Source organism: Vipera ursinii (genome assembly GCF_947247035.1).
Source record: "Vipera ursinii genome assembly, chromosome: Z".
NCBI classification, from domain to species: Eukaryota; Metazoa; Chordata; class Lepidosauria; order Squamata; family Viperidae; genus Vipera; species Vipera ursinii.
This window is the reverse complement of record NC_139517.1, coordinates 41272288-41288390: the sequence shown is the minus strand read 5'-3', so window position 1 is coordinate 41288390 and position 16103 is coordinate 41272288. Positions and strand designations below refer to the sequence as shown.

At 45.5% G+C, this 16103-nt stretch overlaps 1 protein-coding gene across 4 annotated transcripts in view; it reads left to right on the top strand.

Moving 5' to 3' along the window:
* The window catches only part of LOC310649764 (B-cell antigen receptor complex-associated protein beta chain-like), a 433035-nt gene extending 419342 nt beyond the window's left edge, over positions 1-13693 (top strand). The window contains exons 2-6 of one of the 4 annotated variants that reach the window (XM_083378519.1): positions 8450-8500; positions 9396-9680; positions 10097-10215; positions 11357-11398; positions 12274-13693. In XM_083378519.1, coding sequence (XP_083234645.1) covers positions 8450-8500; positions 9396-9680; positions 10097-10215; positions 11357-11398; positions 12274-12372 — 596 coding nt within the window. In that variant the 3' untranslated portion in view covers positions 12373-13693. Of the gene's footprint in view, positions 1-8449; positions 8501-9395; positions 9681-10096; positions 10216-10483; positions 10623-11356; positions 11399-12273 lie in introns of those variants that run through there. The other 3 variants (XM_083378521.1, XM_083378518.1, XM_083378520.1) reach the window with 3 other exon arrangements.
* Positions 13694-16103: the final 2410 nt, after the last annotated feature.

Here is a 16103-nt window from a genome sequence, read left to right as displayed (position 1 = left end):
TGCAATCCTTAACCCCCTCCAACCTGAACTGAAAACGCATGCCTAAAGCATGATCAAATAACAAGAAGTAAAAAGGTAAATTTTATTATATTATTTCCTGTAATATTTTTTAAAATAGTTATCCTGTGGAAAGAAGACACTGTTTTAGAAAGATTGTTATGAAATAGATTCACACATTACACTAACTCATGTTGTACTTTATCATGAATTGTTGAACAAACCACAATTGTTGGGTTCATCCAGGACACTAAAGCAAAATCAAATAATATTATGGCTTAGCATGAAGCATGAACCCATCCAATGGTTAGGTTTGCAGGGCATATTAAGCCATAATATAGCTAGTTGGATTTTGACTTAACATATGCAATGAATCCAGTCAATTGTAGTTTATCAGTAAATCATGGTTAAGAAAGTACAATTTGCAAATGTACTATAGTGGGCAATAGGCCGTGAGTCTTGAAAACACAGAAAGTCAGGAGTGCGAAGGCTCTCTTATCTTTAAAGGTATGAATACTCTAGTCTGCAAAACTTCCTTGCAGACTAAGGTCCTCAGTTTTGGATTCAGATCTCACTTAATCTCTTCCACTTGCTTTTCTCAGGGCAGCACATCCAATCAGCCAGTTTAACATGCTGTCCTCAGTCCATGAGATGACACAGCTATGTCAGTAGGATGCAATCAACTTCAGGAGCAAGAGGGGAGAATGTGCAAGGCAAGGCAAGTTAAGAGGCAGAGACTGGTGGGTTTTCTTATCCATGAGAAAAACATCCAATTGCCCTTTTGGGGCTAAGAGAAGAGGCAAGTTCTGACAAATGGATAGAAGTGGAGGACTTAGCTGACTGTCAGAAGCTGATTGGGTGTTATTCAGTTGAGTAGGAGAGACTGTCCTCCCCAGCTTTCCTTAAATCCTCTAAATATAACTCAGATAGCCACCTGATCCCAGGTATTACATGATGCAAGTGTTCATAGAATGGCTGGGGGTTGAGTTGTCAACAATAAAAATGCCCTGTTGGGTGCTTTTACTCTTGTGCACTGCCTATCAGTGGGGACTGAGAGGCAGGACATTCAGTATTGCGCTTCTGCTGCTGAAACCTGTATGGGTGGCCAAGCTTCGGAGGAAGTACTATTCAGTTCTACTCAGTGCTTTTTTTGTAAAAGAAAAAGGTGCCGGAACTCACACATGTCATACAACGCACCTTGCCTACCCTACAAGGTTCCATCCACAAAAGGTGCTGGAACTCCGTTCTGAGCGTTCTATGAGAAAAAAAGCCCTGGAACTTCTACTGAGCCCTCCCCTCCTCAGCACCTGCCAATTTCCTGGGTTGCCTGCAGTATCTGAGTTATAGGGAGGACATCTCTGAAAAACCTGCTGCCACCCCTGCAGATTTGCTGACCCAGTTCCCCTGTTCATGACAATGAAGGTTGAAGTAGCAAGGACTGGTGAGAAAATTGGAGGAAAGTCAACCAGCCCGCTAATGTATTTGACCGGCTGATAGTTGATCTCCTGTTTTAGCAGCCACCACATGTGTGATCTGTTAACTGGGCTGCCAACACACCATGTAGAGAACCTGGGATGGAAGAGGAACTATGATTTCAAGTACTCTCCCCACCATGTGACGGCCCCATTAGCCACTTCAGAGAATGTGCCCAGATAGACACCAAACCTTCAGCTCCTTTTTGTATCATCAATTCAGTTGTCCCCAAGGTACATATGAAACATGTTAATAGCAACACTCATTTCAGAGAACATGGAAAATACCACTTTAGCTTTGATGGTTCAGAAAAACCTGAGATCACCTAGCCTTGACTATGAACTGGGATTAGAGAAAGTCCATGACGAAAGATTGAGGGCAATAGAAGAAGCGGACGACAGAGAATGAGGTGCCTGGATGGAGTTACTGAAGCAGTAGGCGTGAGCTTAAATGGACTCCAGAAGATGGTAGAGGACAGGAAAGCCTGGAGGAACATTGTCCATAGGGTCGCGATGGGTCGGACACGACTTCGCAACTAACAACAACAATAATGACGAGTAGAGAAGTCCTGAATAACCAGCCAGCTACCCTCCAGCAGAATGTAGGTAGATGTTGAGCAGGCCCTGTGGTTTTTATTAAAAAGCCTTGATCTTGGTCTACATAGTACACTAAGTCATAAATTAAGGCTTGCCCATTAGAGGGACTGGCTTACACAACTAAATAAAAAAATTATTTAGTTGAAGATTCATCCTCACATCTCCTCATTATGCCCTGATGAGAGCTTTAATATGAGTGCCTTCATGAGGTTTGCCTTCCTATCATTCTCCACTCACAGAGGAAGCAACGTATGGTGTTTTCAGCAGTTCTAGTTTTAAAGTAGGGCTTCTCCCAGCACAATATTTCCCATGGATCTCATCTTAGATGCAGCAGATGCTATGGTCAGGGGTGGTGGCCTACCTAGTTTCTTGACCCCATTAGACTACTACAGATTGCTGGTCACTTCCAGGACCTCCAGGACCATTTTGGTTTGGGTGGCAGAAGATGCCAGACCCCTGGCTTCCACAAAGACATCTGCATACATAAGGCCTGGCCACAACTTTCCCAAATGATCACTTGTTGTCAGGCATTGCACAGGCTCCTCATTTATACGTTTACGTTTACGTTTACGTTTTATTTAATTTATATACCGCCCTTCTCCCTGGGGACTCAGGGCGGTTCACAGGGCATATAAATAAAAATACAATACTATACAAAAGTTAAAACAGAGATTAAATCAATGCCCAATTAAAAAACAATAATACAATCTAAAATAACAATTTAAAACCCAGCTCCCCCATCAGGCCAGACCAGCCAATTCAAACAAATGGGTCTTCAGACCACGACGGAAAGTTCGGAGGTCCGATGCCGTCCGGAGCTCCACCGGCAGTTGGTTCCACAAAGCCGGGGCACCCACAGAGAAGGCTCTCCCCCTGGGGGCCGCCAGTCGGCATTCCCTGACCGGAGGCACCCTGAGGAGGCCCTCTCTGTGGGAACGCACAGGGCGGAGGGGAGTTGAAGCCGGCAGCAGGTGGTCCCCGAGGTACCCCGGACCCATGCCATGTAGGGACTTAAAGATCATAACCAAGACCTTGAACCTCACCCGGAAGACAACTGGTAACCAATGCAGCTCGCGGAGCAAAGGTGTAACATGGGAGTACCGGGAAACTCCCAAGACAACTCTCGCGGCCGCATTCTGTACCAGTTGGAGCCTCCGAGTGGTCTTCAAGGGAAGCCCCATGTAGAGAGCATTACAGTAGTCAAGGCGAGAGGTCACGAGCGCATGAGTGACCGTGCACAGGGCATCCCGGTCCAGATAGGGCCGCAACTGGCGCACCAGGCGAACCTGGGCAAAAGCCCCCCTAGTCACGGCCACTACATGATCTTCTAGGGTAAGCCGTGAATCTAGGAGGACTCCCAAGTTGCGAGCCCTATCCACGGGGGGTAAGAGCTCACCCCCCATAGAAAGAGATGGAACATTTTGAATGTCCCGGGATGCTGGAATGCACAGCCACTCAGTCTTGTCAGGGTTGAGCTGAAGTCTGTTCCTCCCCATCCAGACCCGAACCGCCTCCAGGCAACGGGACATCACAGCGAGGGCATCACTGGGGTGGTTTGGGGTCGAAAAGAAAAGTTGGGTATCATCGGCATATTGATGATACCCAACTCCAAAACCACGAATGATCTCACCCAGCGGTTTCATGTAGATGTTGAACAGGAGAGGCGAGAGAACCGACCCCTGAGGAACTCCACAAACGAGAGACCTAGGGGCCGATCTCTGCCCCCCTGCCAACACCGACTGCGAACGTCCCAGGAGATAGGAGGAGAACCACCGAAGAACCGTGCCTCCCACTCCCAATCCCCTGAGACGCCGCAGCAAGATACCATGGTCGATGGTATCGAAAGCCGCCGAGAGGTCTAATAGGACTAGGACAGAGGAATATCCCCTGTCTCGAGCCCTCCAGAGATCATTCACCAGAGCGACCAATGCCGTCTCCGTGCTGTACCCGGGCCTGAAACCCGATTGGTAGGGGTCCAGATAATCCGCTTCATCCAGGACCAGAGGGAGCTGATGCGCCACCACACTCTCAACAACCTTCGCAAGAAAGCGAAGGTTGGAGACTGGACGAAAGTTGTTCAATACAGCTGGGTCCAAGGCAGGCTTCTTGAGGAGAGGTCTCACCACCGCCTCCTTCAAGACGGTGGGGAAATAACCCTCACTCAAAGAAGCAGATATAACCGCCTGGAGCCAGCCTCGTGTCCTCTCCCTAGCTGCATAAACCAGCCAGGAAGGGCACGGATCCAACAAACATGTGGAGGAGCTCAGCCTCCCCATAATCCTGTCCACTTCATCAGGGGTCACAGAATCAAACTCTTCCCAGATAACATTGACAAGACCGTCCGTGTCCTGCTCGCCTGACTCTGCCCAGCTGGAGTCCAAACCGGTCCGAATCCGAGCGATTTTATCCGACAGATGTTGACTAAATTCCTCAGCACGACCCTGCAAGGGATCCTCCCTCACCTCCTGATTAAGGAGCGAGCGAGTCACCCTAAACAGGGCGGCCGGGCGATTATCTGCGGACGCAATGAGGGTAGAGAAGTAATTACACCTCGCCACCCTCATCGCTGCGAGATAAGACCTAATATAGGTTCTTAACCGCAACCGGTCGGGTTCGGATCGGCTCGACCTCCAGCAGCTCTCTAGGCCCCGTTTCCGACGCTTCATCTCCCGGAGCTCTGCGGAGAACCATGGAGCTCGCTGGGATCTGCGCCGGGTCAGGGGCCGCAAGGGTACAACCCGGTCAAGTGCCTCAGTGGCTGCCCTTTCCCAGGTTTCCACTAAGGCATCCGCCGAGCTGTGAGCAATGGAGGCAGGTGGGGACCCCAGCGCCGCTTGGAATCTATCAGGATCCATTAAGCGTCTGGGACGGTACCATCTAATTGGTTCCGTATCCCCACGGCGGGGGGTGGCAAAACGGAAGACCATCCGCAGGAGATGATGATCGGTCCATGACAGGGGCATAATAAATGGAGAGCCCCCACCAAGATCATCCAACCACCGTCTAGATAAAAAAAACCAGGTCAAGAGTGTGGCCTCCCTCATGAGTTGGTTCAGAAATTACTTGCGTCAGGTCCATGGCCGTCATGGAAGCCATGAACTCCCGAGCTAGCTCAGATGAGCCTCCCAGGGATGGTAGATTGAAGTCTCCCAAAACTATAAGTTTGGGAAACTCAACCACCAACCCTGAGAGGATATCAAGCAGCTCGGGCAGGGCTGCCGCTGCACGACTAGGCGAAATGTACGTCAGCAGCAAACCCAACTGCGCCCCAGAACCAAATCTCACAAAGAGAGACTCACACCTGACTATCTGAGAAACGGTGGTCTCCCGCGGACATAAGGTCTCCCTAATAATAACCGCCACTCCCCCACCCCTACCTTGAGCTCTTGGCCGGTGCAGCACCCGGAAGCCTGGTGGGCAGAGGTCAACCAAAGGGACCCCACCCTCTGGGCCCAACCAAGTCTCCGTGATGCAAGCCAGGTCCGCCTGCTCACCCTCAACTAAATCCCTAACGAGGGGAGCTTTATTAACCACGGACCTGGCATTCAGGTACACCAGCCGGAGCTCAGGAGGCTGCACATCCTCGCTCCCGGAACCTCGGGGAAGAAGCAGAGGGTCGGAGCGCCTCACCGCTTGCAAATAGCGGGGACGGCCCTCCCGGTAACGATACGGCCCCCTGTCTATCCGCCTGCTGCCATTCCCCGTCGTGGGAATTGAAAATCCCACGACCCGCTCATGAGCCCCGGCGACAACGCCACCCCGTTCTCCCCCCGTGCCATCAGACCCAAGGCTGGTCTGAACCATGGTAGATCGGCCACCCCCCATAGCCAAACCACCGCTATCTCCCACCCCGCTCCCTAACCTTATAAAAAATTTGGATAAAAAAATAATCAGAGGCTTCCTAGAATTACATGGATAGCCCCTGCCCCTGCCCAGCCATCTCTCAGAGACCCAAAACTCGGGCCCGTCATCAAGGTCATCAACATTTAAGGAGGCAGGTCGCACCCAGGAGAGGGGGGCACCCCTGAGGGCGTACAAACGCGTACTCGTATATTGCCGCATAAGTATAGAAGTCCAAACAGTCCAGGATAGGCATCCCTAGTTGTCCATGGGAGGATTGAACATGACAGAAACCTGGATCCACCCAACTTCACTGCCACTCAGTTGGGTGGCCCCCAAGACAGGCCGCAGCCCGTTCTCTCACAACGGGTAGAGGCTCCGTTCCTGGGGGTGGACCAGATATCCTCTGGGTAGGCAAACCCATAGAGCTCCCACCTCTATGTGGTTGCAGATGGAAAAGTCCAGCCACTCTCCCACCGTGGCCGATACCCAGGTATGTCGAAAGTCCAATGGGAGAGGGGAGAGGATAGGTAGGCAGATGGTAAAAAGTGTGTCCAAGGCAAGGAGGATAGGCAGGCCAGAGTAAAAGTAGTCTAAATCACCAGCGTCACTGCTAAAGCAGTCCAAAGATGATACACGATGCAGGAGCCCCATGTCGTCCTTGCTCCGGTAAGATGACTCCCGGTCGTCTTCTTCGCCAGCCAAGCGGTCCGAAGACGCCGTCGCCATAAGAGGCGGCCTGAAGCAAGAGAATAGGTCCACCATCGTCGCCAAGGTGAGTAATAATAGTCACCCTCTCCACCGCCAAAACGGCCCGAGGGCGACACCACCACCAAAGCGGACCAAGGCGGCTTGGGGCCACATGGAAGTCCCGCCGCCGGCGAAAAGATCAAAAGCCCAAAGGCACCAGAGTCAGCAGCCGGCCCCCGCGAACGGGGCGACAGTCTCAGAACGCCGGCACAAACAGAAATGGCCCTAAAGCCAGCTGATGAATCCCCGATGGCCCTCAGTAAAATAGTGTTAAACCTCAATATATTTCAACCCCGTGCTCCAGAGAAGTTGAATGCAAATAAGGAAAGGCTCTCTCAGCTTTGTCTGCTGATTCTGCCGCCAGTGAGTGCATTACAGGTTTTCCGTTGTTTTGCTGACAAGCAATTTCAAGTAGTTGCTCAGGCACCTGTGGCTTGGTTTTGCCCCATACCTCTGGCCCTTTTGCACATGCATACAAATCACAGTGCACGTGCAAAAAAAGTTGGGCTTTCCACGTAATTCTGCTTTCACCATTCTGCCCCCCCAACTCTTGCCTCCTTACTGATGTTGCTCTTTCTGTTGTTTTTACTACTTGGGGAAACAACTTTTCATCTTCTCCACAGGCAGCATCTTTACACTGCCTATCACAGGCATGGCCATTCCCTTGCAGTCTATATGAAGATGGAATTTGATCATTATCAGTTGTGCTTTCTTCTTCACCCTGCACATCTCCTCTATGGCCTACCTGATTGGCTATTTTGGACATAGGCTTCATGCGTGACTTGGAAAACTTAAGAAGAGGGTAAAGTCCCTCCCTCAGGTGATATTAAGGACAGCAACGTGTGGTTGGAGATTTTTTTGGAACAATAATCATGCTTGGTGATGGTGATACAAATGAAACTGAGAGAATCCATGTATCAACTTCTTTATCTTGCTCCACATTGAAACTCTAAAGAGAACGTTTGCCACCCTGGGTTCTGAGTCAGAATAAGGCTTGTCTGTTGTGGCCGGGCAATTGATGCCAGTGGACTTTTCTTTGCAGCTCAAGGGCTGGAGGGAAGCATGTTGACATGGCTGCCTATTTATCTGTCTTGGGGGACGCACTGAGTCTTCTTGTTATATCCTGCCAAACACCAATTTCTATCCACTCTAGCAGCCTTTGTCAGACTGCAGCGAACCCTGGTTGGAACTGCTCAATCTTTGGATGTAACATTCAAAACATCCTGCTTCGCCAATCATTTACACATCCAAAGACTATTGAAAGCATATCCAGCATCAAAATTTATAGAAGTGAATTTGGGAGAGGGAAATTGTAGTGTATGCTGTTAAGCACACACGGAAATGCCAGCACAGCAGGGGGCTGGACAGCTCCAGGCTATAACCTCTTTGGCGGGAAAGCCTGAATAGAGCAAGTCGTTGGCAGCCCCAGGGCATGGTCAGCTCTGGCGGGAAGCCAGGGTTTAAATCCATTGGCCACCTGCACTGGCGGGAAGCCCAGGTTCAAATCTATTGGTCACCATTCACCTGGGCAGGTATAAGAGATGCCAGGTAAACCCCTTTGCTCCAGCTTCATTCACGATCCAAATAAAGAAGTAATACCCAGCTCAAGTGTCCGTCTCTCTGTGCGACCACGCGACATTGCAGAAATGTTGCTTGATTTTTTCTCTCCATTTGTTTAGGTCATTCTGCTTGAAGGCACAGAAGACAGAAAGAAAATCAAACAGCCCCCATTCCAATTTTAGTTGAAGAGGTAAACTGGTTCTTTTTCAAACCATTTTTTTCTCTTTCCCCAGGTATGACAATCACCAAAGCTTCTAGTGAAAGAAACATTTCTCAAAAACAAGGTATATGTGTACTTTCAAGATAATATTGTCTTTCACTTCCTATTTCTGAAATTCCCTTGCAATAATCTTTTTTCCAAGGTTGTGTTACTTGTCACTTGTAAAATAATTGCCAGGTTTTGATCACAACAAGAGTTGTATGGCTGCTATTTTTGGAACAATTTAGCTTCTGCAAAACAATTCAATGTTCACATTTATATCACGTCACTGGGTGCCTTATAGACCTTTGGCTGTTTATCCATGGACCAATCCAAGGATTGTGTTTTTACTTGGATTGTGTTTGATTGTCAGTACCTTCTCTCCCACATCTGGCTACCTTTTCATCCAAAGAGACTTGAACTCTGTAAGAGGATGAGCCTTTCAAATCCCAAAAAGCCAGCCTGAACTGAGAAAGGACCAACCAGCGCCTGACCCTATCCAGTTCCCTGCTCCATATGTCAATCTCACCCCAATGGTGAAGACAAAGCAAACTAGGTTAGGAGTCCTAATCTATTGTGCTCTGTAAATGAATGAAGACACAAAGCAAATATGTCTCCCAATCAAAACTAGGTCTCCCCACTCTGGAACTCTCCAAGGGTGTTGGGAAGTCTTCGCCCAAGACCTTCTTAGAAAAGGAACAACTCCACACCTCCAGTGAAGAATTGACAAACTCATTCCTCTAGTCAGGAATTAGTTGGAACTTGATACATGCTTTAATAGCTTATCTAGAGCAATCTATCTTCCTAGTCTAGCATGGTCCAGATAATGGCTGTGTGTGATTAGCCCGTTAATGCAGCATTTCTAGAGGGAACCTATCTGGGGAAGATTGGTAGAAGGTCCAGTAAAGATATTTACCCTTCTTTTCCATCCTGTGCTCTATCTTTCTCTCTTTACTGTGGGTTTTTCTTCTTTTACACAGATACAACCACTTTCATGAATGTGTTAAATACACGTTTCATTGCTGCAAGAGGCGGGGCTCGAATTTCCCTTAGCTGTTCTTTCGGCTCTGTGGCAAGTTGGCATAGAGAGACTGAGCAGGACAAATACCAGGAGATTATGAACAGTTCCAGAGTCCATGTGACCAGAAATAATTCAACGGTAATGATACAGATCGACAAACTCCAGCACGCCGACAGTGGTATCTACCACTGTATGATCAAGGACTCATTGAAGCCCTTCTGTGGTACTGAACTCAAAGTCATGGGTAAATCTTTAATCTTCTAAATATTGCCCTCTCTGATGCTATATGCTTGGGTATTGCTATCTATGGACAATACTTCTTGGACAAAAGTCCATACATTTTATTCGCAGAGAAAAATATACCAGCTAATATCTGGGACTCTGTCAGTTCAAACTGGCAGCCTGTCTTAGCTGGATGAAATGCTATACAAGCTAAGGATATTTAGCTTGTATACACACATGCGGTACCTAAACCACATTACAGGATGTGGATTCTGCCCTGCATGTAGTACAAGACTATTTTCATTTGAAAGATGGAAATGAAAACAGTGATCAAAACTGGAAATTTCTGTCAATGTAATCCTAGGGCAGTGGGGTACGCAATCACTTTATGACAAGCAAAACTGAGACGTCAGGAGGGCTCCTCTTATTGTTTTAAAGGTATCAGCACCTATGAGCAAGTGCAGAGTCGGCACAAGGTGAAAGATGCTATCATCTTAATCCAGACAATTCTTCTTGTCCTTTTTATAAGCATACCGGTCTTCTTAACCCAAAGGAAGGTGAGTGAGTGGGACTTTCTTAATAGCAGTTCAGTTGGGGCCTTGACTGACCACTAGACTGTAACCATGATCTTTGATATGAGTGCATGTCATTGACTTCTCCCTGAATAAGGGAAGGGCTTTGGGGCATATTGAAGCACTGCAGGAATATACTTCAAGACAGTGGGACTGCTTTCTCAAAGTGGAATCTGGGGAGAGCTTTCCTGCAGACTCAACCCCAAGGAAATGCCACTAGTAAGCATCTGAGGGTGCACTTTCTTATTCTCAGACCCTCTCCTCTGGAACAGTGGACTCCAGATACAAGGGTGAGATCTTTCTTATTTTTATTCTGGAAAGCTATTGAGATCTGGCTCTTCTGGAGGAAATTTGGGGGGAAAGCTGATATTTCACTGATGCATTGTGCCAGCATTGTAATATGTCTGGCATGATTTTGTTTCATGTTCTTCTATATGTGAAAATAAACAAATGTAAAATATGGACAAATAAATGATAAAACACTTGAAATACTTCAGTAACATGCAAATTGGCAAATGATTATTTGAAGATTATTGCCTCCAGAAGCAACAAATTGAGCAAACTCAAATATGCTTAAATCAATGAAGGCTGAGAAAACTCATGCTTCCAAGCTTGTTTCTGAGCCATGGGTTCCTCCCACCTCACCCCTGGCTATGGATGACATAGCCTGATCCCTGCCATTCTCCAGATTTATTGGACTACAGTTCCCATCATGAACAGACACTGAAACAAATCCTCAAAATAGAAGCTTAAGTGACGGGCTGAGATAAGGTCAAGGATGAAGAGTATATTCTTTTGAAAAATATGAACATAAGGCCCAAGCAGGAAGATAGAGTAAGAGGACCTTACAAAGATGGCAAACAGAGTGCATTCTTGGTTTTGCCCCTTTTGGGAAGAAAAATCAGATCTGGTTCCATCACATTTCATCTAAAAAGATCTTCTCCAATTAATTTTTCTTTTCTATAGTCCCTCAATAAAGAAATTTGGTATTTTTAATAAAACATTACTAAATAAATAAGCTCAGCAAGAAATAAAAAAGGACTTGAGACGAATGAGTCTCAAGTGATTATCAGAAAAACATATCAAGCTAATTGAAGTTTGATTATATATCTCTATGTCATTTTAGGGTGACAGAAAAGATGCCTCTGGGGACGAACATACTTACGAGGTAAGCTTCAGAGTGAGAGATTCTTGGTCTTAACCACATAAAAATGTATGCATTTTTCTTCATATTCCATACTGTCCTATTGTCTTTGGGCCAGAGGATTGTAGCCAGCCATGAAGAAGTCTCTAATTTATATGCAGAAATGTTCAATTCCCCTCTTCTCCATGTGGGGCTTGGGAAAAAATCTATTTGGAACTCTGGGGAGCCATTGCCAGTTAAAATAAATAATTTTGTCTTGGATAGATTATGGATCTAGCTCAATACTGTACAAGTCAGCTTCTTTCATTTTTGACTTCTGGTTGAACAGCCCACCAGTCAAGAACTAGACTAGATGAACTTTTTATTTCACTGAAGAGAATTCCTTTTATGTCCCCATAGGACATTTTTAAGGGACGCGGTGGCTCAGTGGGTTAGGACACTGAGGTTGTCGATCAGAAGGTCAGCAGTTTGGTGGATCAAATCCCGAGTGCCGCGTAGCAGAGTGAGCGCCTGTTACTCGTCCCAGCTTCTGCCCACCTAGCAGTTCGAAAGCACGTAAAAATGCAAGTAGAAAAATAGGGACCACTACGGTGGGAAGGTAACAGCATTCCGTGCTAGTCATGCCGGCCACATGACCACAGAGACGTCCTCGGACAAGTGCTGGCTCTTCGGCTTTGAAACGGAGATGAGCACCGGCCCCTAGAGTCGGAAACGACTAGCACGCATGTGCCGGGGAACCTTTACCTTTACCTTTAGGACATTTTTAAGCAGCTCTTTTACTGGCATGCAGAAAGAACAAAATTGAGTTGGACAGCATATTTCTACCACCACCACCCCCACAACAAAGTACTGCTGATACTTTCAGTTCATAGGCTGATTCCATTTTTGTTCTTCAACAGGGGCTGACAGTTGAACTAGCTGATACGTATGAAGACATTGGTGCTTACCAAGACAGACCAGAGAAGTGGGATTTGGGGGAGCATCCATGTGAAGAATGAAAAGGCTAGCAGCTTGGTCAACCACAGCTGACTTAACCAAAGGGGCACCAATTCCTGGGGCAACCAGGTTCCACTATAAAAATTCCACTCCAGAGCAGCTTTAAAAATGTGCTTATCTCTTGCTTGCAGCCGATCTGCTAGAAACTACTAAAAAGCAGTATTCACAATCTCCAGATTCCCTGGGACAGCTGAGTCAAGGACATACAAATGGGGAGAAGACAGGCAGACTCAATAAAAATAAAGCAGAAAGAGCTGAGAAGAGAAATGAATGTGTAAGTAGATGGGCTTTCTGGCTTGAGTTTGCTCTATATTCCCTTCCCCAAATGGCACCTTCTTAATTGGTTTCCCGCTCTCGCTCATAACTGGCTAGGCAGCAAAGGATTGAATCTGATAAACTAATATCTAACATCACATTACTTCAATTTCTTTAACTCCAGATTGTCTGGGAGTGGGATTACTGTTCCCAGAATTCCTTACCACGATGGCTATGGTGAAAGTATCTGGAATATATTAGCTATAGGACACCATGTTTCCTACTGAGATTTATAGTTTTTTAGTTAGGATTTTTCTTCCTTAGGCTCATATTAAAAAAATGTTTCTAGCATCCTTATAAAAGAATTTCAAATATATTTGCTGAACCTTTCAAAATAATAAAAAGTTTAATACTATTTTTTAACATTTTGACAGCATATTATTTCTTTGTTTCAGGAGCATGAAAACAATGTATGCAAACATTGTGTGTTTTCTAATTTCTACATTACAGAAATCTGAAAATGTAATATTTTTAGCTTAATATGCATAACCAACTTCTTAGGAATAAACTTTTCCATCTGAACAACAGAACTACTTGTAAATAATTGTGTCTTTGGTCTATAACAGCTCCAGGTGCCCTCCAGCTGGGCTGATTTTAAACAATCAGCATGGCCAATTGCCAAAGCTGGGTGAAGATCACAAGAGTTTATTTCAAACACACCTGGAAGGCACCAGGTTGGAAGAACGATGTATAGTAAGGGCTGCAGAGGTTTTTATTTTTGGGTGAACACATCTATCAATGGGAAGGTTGCATTTTGAAAACAAAAATATTTTTAAAAAACACTTTTTGAAGTAGAGACCTAGTCACTTTTGGCAAGTATAGATGCTTTGCTAAAAATCAATCTGGTCTGTTTGCGTATAATAATAATAATAAACCTTTATTGTCAAAGTACAACATGTGTACATTGAGATTAGCTGAGCCTCCCCCCGTGCTCTCTCCCCCCAACACACAGTGACAACAAACCCTCCATCCCACCACACTATGTGAACCAACTACACCACACACCGGCCTCCCAAGTCAATTCTGCATAAGATTATGTCCCATTTAAAAGCCTAACAGTCCACGGATAAAAGCTATTTTTCAGCCTGTTGGTACGGCTGGCTATATTCCTATATCTCCTACCGGATGGTAGGAGAGTAAAGAGATACCGTCCAGGGTGTGAGTCATCCCTGAGAATCTTCCTCACTCTTCCAAGGCAACGAGCCCTGGCGATGTCATCCAGTGGTGTCAGGGAACAGCCCACAATGCAGAATTATATATACCTATTTCCAGTATAAAAATAGTGAAAGGCTTGTTATGATGTCACAACACAAGCTCCACCTTTTGTACTAACGTTGAACAGATGAATATCTAAGTGTCAGAGCTTGCGTTGCGATGGTTTGCAAATTTAACACCTACGTGTCTCTTGTTTCCAGTGAACGCTTGAGGCAGAAAATACTGCAAGCCATTTTCCCATTGCTTGACCAGAAAAAGTCCAAAAGAAAACTATAACTGAGCCTGTATTATCCTTTCATACTTGTTAAGGTTACCCTGCCACTAAACACTCTTCACATCAAGAAAGTGGCAATTCAAAGCCACATTCCACGTATAAAACACGTATACGGTTGTTATCGAGACACTGCCCCAAATGTCCTTTTAACTGTTACAGGGATGCTCAATTTCATACTCTTTGGGACATGTTTTTCTGCAAATTACTGACTGGAACCGTTTGCTTCCTGTTTTTTCACAAAGCATAGCTAAATACCTTCTCTTCTCAGAAAAGGAAAATGGATGTGGGAAGTGGGGGACTGGGGTAAGCAGCCTCATGCACAGACAAAACCAGAGAGTAAAAACGTTAAATTTTCACAATTCAGTTACAGTTTTGCCTTTTCTACTCTGCTTCTACCTCTGTGTATCTTTCTAATGGTCAGATATGGGAGATTTCATGCTATACCGTACAATGAGCGTCTCTGCATTTGCGGAGCGGCAGAGGTAGAGGACCTGGCTCACATCCTATTTGACTGTTGTCTGTATAAGAGGGTGAGAGACAGGTATCTTGGTCTATATACCAAACGAATGACCCATTGGAATCCCCATATCGAAATAACTTACCTTATGTCCGGCCAGAACTTGAAAATAACATTCAACGTAGCACAGTATTTGAACAAAATGATCCAGTTAAGATCTGCATATGTGGGACTGATTGGGGTAGATTGTAAGGGCGACTCCGGAATATAATGTTACCATATTTTATCTATATCTTAAATTTGTATTTTATTACTATTTTAACTTAAATTGTATTTTAATTCCATTTTAAATTGTATTTTATCAAATTCCATTTCGGATTGCTTTTATCTAGTTGTGGTGACTGTTTGTTGCTGGAACTTTGTACTTTGATATGGCGCAAGGGCTAATCAATAAAGTTGTTGGTGTATCTTTCAATTTATAATGAATCTCAAAGCTGGGGTTCAAATTCAGCTGCATTTAAAAGTCAATGTCAATGTCCCAATATCTATAAGAACTTAAGTTGACCTGAGCCAGGTAGACCCAGAGCTACCTATGACCATCAGTTACAACAGTCACTGCAGAGGCAGTATCCTGGGGATCTCAGATAGGAAAATGCTATTTCCCCACTTCATTTTTACAATCCCCTGCAATCCTCAGTTAACTACAGAAGGGACAAGAGACTGGCCAATTGCCATAGCTCTATGGAGCAATAGGAAGAGTCAAAGTCATCTCTTCCACTATGACCCAGGTAAGCAACAAGCAGTAGTTCCTCAGCAACTATTTTGTGGCCCTGGAGCTTTTTCAGACCATTGCTTTTAAAAACATATGGAAACTGAATTCTGCAACAACAAATAGGAAAAAGATATGGATGGAAGGAAGACCCTCCAAATCATCCTCACTGCAATCTTCAAGCGTCCCCCACCCCAAAAATGTGGTTGATCCATGGATAACAAAAGGTTGTACAATGATTTCATTCAATCAGGTGAATGAATGAATGAACCTTTATTGTCAAAGTACAACTATGTGTACATTGAGATTAGCTGAGCCTCCCTCTGTGCTCCCACTCCCCAACACACAGTGACAACAAACCCTCCATCTTACTACACCATGTGAACCAACTACACCATACACCGGCCTCCCAAATCAATTCTGCATTAAATTCACAAAAATTATTTCTCAGGCTTTACCACAACAGCACTTTCTGAAGCTACATTTTTAGAAGTTCCAGCTGAAAGGAGCCCTTAAATGTTCAGCACTGTCCTTTGGTTACTACTCAGGATAAGACCCTTGCATGGCTGTTCCCGCACCCCCCACTCCAGGCTTTTATACCAAGGTTGGCTCTGACTGCCACAAGATGTTCTGCTCTCCAAACCTTTAAGCTCATGGCTCATTATGAGTATGAGAAGATGGGCCATTTTTTTTAACCGTAAGT